The sequence below is a fragment of the Nestor notabilis genome, unplaced genomic scaffold (genome assembly GCF_000696875.1).
Source record: "Nestor notabilis isolate BGI_N333 unplaced genomic scaffold, ASM69687v1 scaffold2707, whole genome shotgun sequence".
NCBI lineage: Eukaryota > Metazoa > Chordata > Aves > Psittaciformes > Psittacidae > Nestor > Nestor notabilis.
In genome coordinates this window covers 53,774-61,534 of record NW_009936760.1, presented here as the reverse complement: position 1 = coordinate 61,534, position 7,761 = coordinate 53,774, and the positions used below count along the sequence as shown (strand labels likewise).

The window sequence follows — 7,761 nt, the reverse complement described above, 5'->3', positions numbered from 1 at the left end:
TTTCCCTGTCTGTTTCTCCAGCAATGACTCTGTCCTGAAGTTTTCAGAGATCAGAAGAGAGGCCTCATTCAAGCACTATCAACATAACTCAAGTGGTGGTATTGATACTGAGGTTAGCAAGAAACACCGTACATCAATATGCAATTAAAAAAGTTGATCCATTACCTTTCTAGCCTTTGCATGGTCATGGCTAGTGTTTTGTTCAGTTCCTCTATCATCCGGCACCCTGAAGGGTGAATGGGCAACGTGCTGGACCACGTGCTGGCCCCAGAAGGTAGGTGCTGGCTGTGGCTGCCGTACTGGAGCTGGTGCTGGTGAGCTGCTAACTGGGATGGCAGGACAGTGTGATGGTGCTGGGTCAAAGGCTGCTGGGAGCTCTTCTGAGTGGAATAGGATGAGAGAGAGAGGTCTGGCCCCCCTAAAGGCATGCAAATCATGACTTTCTTTGGAGGTAGTGGAGGTGACAGTTTAACTGGCATACAAGGCAGTTTCACAGGAGCGCCAGGATCTAAAACAGAAGAAAGAGAGGCCCTGGTGTTAATTTTCACGTCAATAACATGGAGATCAGAGTACCTGCCTAGGCGAGTAGGTACTGAGGTTGCCAGTGAACTCTGCATAGCGTGTGCTCACCATGGTCTTGAGAAACAATACTGTTGTTTTGCAGCCCTTCTAAGTCTCACAAAAAACATCCCAGGGCTGTGCATGCCCCTTAATAAACACATTAGCGATACTTAACAAGGCTTGTGACACACTTTGATGCTTTAAAGCCCTAATCCTCCAAAACAGCCCTGTGAGGTAAGTGTAATTTCTCCCACGCAACAGGCATGTAAGAAGGTGGGGAGAGCAATTCCATATCTGAAGTTACAGGATGACTCACCACCATCAGTGCTGGAGCAAAAGCTCAGCTCCTGATCCTTCTCAGCCACTGCAGTGCAATTATTACAAGTCACATTACTTACAGCTTTGTAATGTGCAAAACATCGTGTGCTAAAAATTACATTACAGGCATGAGAGAAAAGAAATAGTGTTTTAATATTAAACAGTAGTGGTCTGGAAAACAAATGGTACAGGAGAAGAAGATGGTAAAGGGCAGAAGATTGTTAGATTAATGTATTCTTTTACAGAAGACTTGGCAGGCACTTTTCTCTGAACTCATGCATTGAATTTTAACCTTTTTAACTCTAGGCATGTTCACTGAATTCCATTGTTGTCCTGCCAGGCAAAGACTTCCATGAGAAATCAATGAGAGGTCCACAAGCAAACCTCTCTGTCAAGGCTCAACTGCACAATGGAGATTTTTGGAGATAGATACACTGCGAAATATTTTCAGAAGGGAGAAAAATTATGGGAGGGCTTGTAGTTCCCCAGATGAGTGTGGGAAATGGTCACAACACACACTAAGCTGCAACTCACAGTTGTGAGTTTGTGTTTAGGAGGAAAGTCAGGCCATTTCCAGCCTGGATGACTGCAGACATTCGGCTCTGCAATGCAGCTTTGTGGCAAGGATTGCATGATCTTTGGCCTCTTGTTACTTCAGTCCACTCTTCTCGTTGTAACATGGTAAGGGAACTGAAGGGCCAGAACCTTCTTTTGACCTGAGAAAACTTGAGAGTAAAATGCTGCTCTCCAGCTTTCACAGATCATCACCCTCCTGAGTGATACCAGATTTCTGAAGTCCTTTTCCAGATGGTTCTTTCTAGTATTAGCTATTCCTCCCCTCACTCTCTTTATTCTTTCCTCCCTCCTGGTCTATTCTGGGTATTGCCTGCACTAGTATCCATACCCAGTAGCCAGGGTGCACAAGGGTGATATTAGGACTTCCAAACACTTCTTGAAAATGATTAAGGACAGTAATATGGAAAAGGACCATGCATGGGGCCAGGCTCAGATATGTCATTAGACTTTTTTTTAGTGCTAGTCATAGCTTTATTGCACCCACAGTATCCACTTGATACTAGTGGTTTTGCTATGCTAGAAAGTAAGACAGTAAGTCTTCCCTTTCTTCAATGGGCTTATAGGCTAGTGACATGAGGGAGGCAAAGGGTGTGTAAAATCAGACAGCGGCATGGAGAGAAAATGGTCTTTCCATTCCAGAGTAGGAGAGTTACAGAGAACAGAATCCAAGTCTGTTGGCTTTCAATGCAATATCATATTCACTTGACGTGTTATCTCCTGAAGGCAAAAATTCTTCTGATGGGTCCACCAAGACCAAAATCAAACTCATGGGATTGCGGAAGCACAGGGCAGTACCCTCTCCTCTAAAGCAGATTGCCTTCTGTACGGCAGAAAAAAAAAAGACTTTCAGGATTTTTCTATTCAAGCACAGGAAGATCTCCGAGTTACCAAGTTTTTCTTACAAACATGTTATCTGTGCGTCTTTGTATCCCACATAAAAGAATGCACCTCTTCAATAAAAGGTAAATAACAGGAAGAGTAAAGAGTAAACTGTATGGAGCCCTGAGAATAAGGCTTTTATGGGATTTGTAGTAGCAAAGTGTTTTCATACATTTGTGCTCCAGGCAATTTCACTTCTAGAGTTGGTTCTGAATTACAAAGACTGTACTGAGATCTGCACTTCCATTCTGCACGGTGCAGGTTTGGCTGTCGGTTTTAGATCCTTTTCTGCTGCATCTCAATTAAAACCTTCATGTGACAGTGCCTGTGCCTGGACACCCCAGCACTCTGTGTATGATGCAGGGGAGTCATCCTTAATGCTGAATTCAAAGAGATCCCAACTGCAGGCATCTCTTTCTTCTGACAGAAGAATAACTGGAAGTATCACCTGGGTTTGCTGCCTTCTATGATCCTGAAGATTTGAGCAATATTGTACGTTAGGAGTGAGTATAACATGCCAAATTAGCTTAATTATCCCAAGTAATCACATACTCCATCACGAACCAGATGTGCATACTCTGCTTTCCACTCTTCACAACAAAGGTACAGACCTTCAGTTTCCACTTAAATTTAACGAAATCTTTCACATGAACATGTTTTCAGTAGTATCAGTGCTGGGTGACTCCACTGGATACCTGCAAAAATCTCATCCATTATTTTTAATGTAAGGCTTTATTCAGACTGACTGTGTCTCATGCAAGTTCTTGAGCCTGTCTGAATACGGTCCTAATACCTAAATAGAACCTTGAAAAGGAACCAGAGGCACTAAATCTACTTGTGTTCCCTTCACCTTCAGGAGAATTCTATTTGCCTGTTAAAGGAGAATAACTGCAATGGCAGAAGAGTTCGATCCATTTGCTTGGAAACGTAACAATATATCTTAACTGGCACCAGTAACCGAGACCTTGTCCTGCCAGTTTTACTGCATGGTCAGGTCAGTGAATGGGCTGAACAAATGGGGCCCTGCTCAAACCCATGGGTTCCAGGCACACTGTTGGAAATTGCACTACCATCAGCTAGAGTAAAGGAGGGAACAACATCTCCCTGTGTGGAAGAGTGAGACGACTGCATTTTACAATTTATTTCACAACGTATGTGATTTATGAACCAGGGGTGGAAACAAGCTGTTGTCTCCAGCATGGAATATCCATCAGACATGGACTCTGTAGATGAATAAGAAGCTGGACAGAGGAAATATGAACAAGAAATTTGTGATAAGTATCTTCTCAGTGGAACGTTACCAGAGTCTTAAATCATTGCACAAAGCACTTGTGACAGAAAAGAAGCAAACTGTGTGAAACCAGGTGTGCAAGTCTGATTAATCTCTTTTGGCTGAAGTTCTTCATGCTCAAGAGAATAATGAGCAATTTTGCAAGATGCTGGTTCCCAGCAGGATTGTGACCACTCAGCACTGTGCATGGTTAAGTAATAACTGTGCCAGAATTGATGAAAGAGATGTTATACATCAACCTTTCCACTGCTGATGACAATAAATTACTTAGTTGTGGATGCCACAGCATTTGCTGCACATCAGACATTTGACAAGCAGGTCAGCTCATTAAAATCCTCAAATTCTGCCCCAGCACAACCACTAGAGAAAGAGGGCATACCTGGGAATCCTGGCCTTGTGGCAGAGCTGGCTGTGGTTGCTATCCTGTCAGTGACAGAAATGCTCCTTCTGGACTCCTTGTGATGCTCAACAGGAGCCACTGTTGTACCCTTACAGCAAGGAGGGCCAACAGCCTCCTGGGTTGTATGAATAGAAGCATAGCTAGGAAAATGAAGAATTATTTCCCTTTTATTTAGCAGTTCTTAGACTGTATCCAGATTACTGTGTCAAGCTTAGGAAAGACATCAAAACCCCAGAACGAGCTGAGCAGAAGGTCACTGCACCTGAGCTACGAGGAGAAGCCAAGGGACTTGGGTTTCTTCAGCTTGGAGAAAAGATAGCTTATGGAGGTAAAAGCTTACAGCAGCCCGCCGGTACCTTTGAGAAGGTTATCAGTAAGGTGGAGCCAGGCTTCACAATGGTGCACGGTGGGAGGAGGAGAGACAGTGGGCAAAAGCTGAAACAAAGGAGGTTTAAGACTGGATTATAAGGAAACTGTTTTTCCCCATGAAAAGACCCAAAGAGTGGAACAGATCTGCCCAGACAGGTTGTGTAGCTGGCATCCTTTGAGGTTTTCAAGACCCAGCTGGAAAAAGCCCTGAACAACCTGGTCTGATCTTACAGCTGGCCCTGCTTTGAGCAGGAAGATAGACTTGCTGAGGTTCCTTCACACCTGTATGACCTCATACGGTGACCTTTACTGTACTATATACAAGTAATACAACTTGTCATAAAGTTAACGAGTAACTCTAAATTCCACCCAAGTCGTTAATTCTGTGAAGTAGTGTGCCCCCCCCGCCAAAATTAAAAAATTTAAAAAAAAAAAAAAAAGGCACACCCCAGCGTGACCTGTTGAGGGAGCTCCACAGTAGAAATGATGTGCCTGATACTTGCTGGTAGCATTTGGACAAGCGCTTTTACATTCTCAGGTCTTCTCTCCGAATACCACTTGTGCCTGAACAGCTGGAGTCTCTTTAGTCTCTCTTCTTATTTCAATGAATTTTTGAACAGATTCATAATGACAAGTTAAAAACTGTTCTCAAAGATTTGCCATGTATCTCCTGCTGACTACAGCACTATCTGCAGCCATGTCTTCAGGGAAGATTTGAGAGAAATTCTTCGCTGTTCTTCTGCAGCACATATGCATCCAAGGTTCAAGTTGAATTTGGAGAACACAAGCAAAAGATACTTAGCCTGAAGGTTGAAAAGTACAGCTCTGCATGAATACCCATGCAGAGCCTTGAAGAGGGTTTCAAAGACAAGGTTTCCTGATGCCTGCATGTGCTAGGTACTCTCCTCCAGGTAGCAGCATGCCGAGGAAATATGGAAAGAGCAACTGCATCTGGGTCCAACTTCCCATGAGAACCTCGGGGTGCTGGTGAAGGACAGTTGCTTTTGCTCTGCTGCTTCTCCCTCAAGCACACAGTGAAAAGAGAATTGTCCTTTGCCCCCACATGAATGTAACTTGTCTTCATGAACATAGCCTGCCAGAGCAGGCAGCAGGAGGTAACCTCACAGAGGAGGAAACTTGTGGATAATGTTTTGGGCTTAACTACAGAGAAGCCTTCTGAGACACATGTGACTGCTGCATTATGAATACTGCAGAGAATATTTATTGGATAAACTGTAGTTATAAATATTTTTATAGTGCTGTAACTAGCAACCAGTTGTGTTGTGTCAATGCAGCAGGACAACAGGCATCCATGTTCCCAAACCTCATCCTTGGCTTGTTTGCATTACCCGAAGTAACTTCTGGGAACTTGTAACATTTCCTACCCTGTTAAATGTTTGCCTCTAGTTATGAATTAGTTCTTACTCTACAGAGACATAACTAGAAAGCATAGTTTCAGAACTAAAAATATGCTATGCCTCTCCTCAAAATCTTGAATGAAGATAGCAGAAGAATGCAAAAACATTTTTCAAGGCTTAGACACAACAGCTGAGTGGCCAGATATGACCAAAGCTACACCCTACTGTCATATTAGGCTAAATTTGGGCTTTAATACACTCAGGTGTTACTGAGATCCCAGCTTAATGGCATGTATTTTATTCTCTGATGTTTTAGGGGACTTCATGGGTTACTGGAAATTCAGTTGTTTGAATGGAGAATATCTAATTATTTCAGAAAACATTATTTGTGCTGGTGAGAAGTAACAGCTTAATGAATCAAGATCAAAAGGAGCTTTACACCACCGGGGTGCGTTGTCTATCAAATCAGACATGACCAGTTTTCTTGTCAATTTTGGCCATTAGAGATTTTATGATAATCTGGGGACTACCCCCACAGTCCAATTAAATTTGGTCCCAGGTGATTCACTTCAGCTCCTCCTACATTTTCAATAAAAGGGGCTTCAAGTGCTGTCTTACATGCCTGGGTTCTGCATGTGGGTATTGGAGAATTAAAATGATGAAAGAAATTCTGTTCATGAACGTTGTCTTATAATCTAAAAAACAGTAGAAGGCTCACCAGGAAATGACTGGTCAAGGGGCAGTGAAATAATGGTATCAAAACAATTAAGGATCATGTTTTTCTCACAGTGTTGCCTGTCTTCCAGAGCTGTATGGGCACTTCCACACCCAGTGCTGGGATATGGATGTTCCCTGTGGAGGCAGCATCATCAAGAGCACGGGAGACAGCGTGAGGCAAAACATGGAGCATCTTCTGCAGCAGCAGTGGCACCACTCCCAGTGGCTGCTCTGTAGTCTGCTTTTGGCTCTGTCCCATTCCCGCAGCCTTGAGAAGAAGCATGCCAAGGTTGTGTGATTTATATTTACTAGAGGCAATCTCTCTTCCCATCACTTTTAAGAGGGATTTTTTTTTTTTTTTATTTTCATTCTTCTTAAAATTAAATGTGCTCTTACATGTTTATTTTAGGCCTGCTCTTTTACATGCATTTCTGATCAAGGGAAAGGCCGATCTTTGTCTTGGCACAGGCAGACAGATGTTTGAGATGGTTCACAAATTCTTTCAGAGGTGAGGAATGTTTCTTTTTTTAAACATACATATACATATAATTTCAGACAGAAGTTGAGGTGCTTCTGCATTCTTAGATGTGAACCTGAATTCCCAAGATCTCATCTCCCCTCACAGTCTTCTCAAGCAGAGCTGTCAGACCATTAAACCACCGTCACTCGCTATTAGCCATGCCCAGCATGTCTTAATTTGTCCTTCAACAAAATCTCCCAAAGTCTCACAAAAATCTTCAGCAGAAAAATGGGTATGCAACAAGAACAGAAAAATCTTCACCTCAAATTCCAGCCTTCAGGTTTTACTGTTTTCTCACACACAAGCTGAAGATGTCTCTGGCGTAATTAGTAAAAGAATAACATTAATTCTGCTTCTCACTGATGACGGTGCTTCATTAGGATTGATTACTCATTTCCAAAGATAATACAAGGCTAAAATAATTATCAGTGGAGAACACAAGGCACTGAACAACACATATATCCTTTAGACCACCAAAGTAAATGGACTCTTAAGAATAAGTTTAATTATTTATTTATAAGGTATGTATAAATGAGGCTTTCAGTTCCACCAGGAACTGTCAATTCAGTTAGGGCCCTCAATATCAGTTCTTTTTCCCTGAGGGCTCTGTATATGCACATACAAGAAGCTGTCTATATGCACATGCAAGAATTTATTTAGGACTGGATGAGAGACCACTAAAGGTCACCAAAGTAGAAGTCACAGTTCTGTCTCACCTTCAATGGAAAATTGTCACCATCAAGCAATTGACGTATGTAGATAGCTTGAACCT

The 7,761-nt window shown here is 42.5% G+C and overlaps 1 protein-coding gene across 1 annotated transcript in view; it reads right to left on the bottom strand.

Moving 5' to 3' along the window:
* Positions 1 to 7,761, bottom strand: part of LOC104408791 (phosphatase and actin regulator 1) — a gene marked incomplete at its 3' end in the record, with an annotated part of 26,890 nt that overhangs the window by 8,627 nt on the left and 10,502 nt on the right. Inside the window, exon 4 of the mRNA XM_010018505.1 lies at positions 166 to 508. Within this exon, the coding sequence (XP_010016807.1) occupies positions 166 to 508 (343 nt within the window). The remainder of the gene's footprint in view (positions 1 to 165; positions 509 to 7,761) is intronic.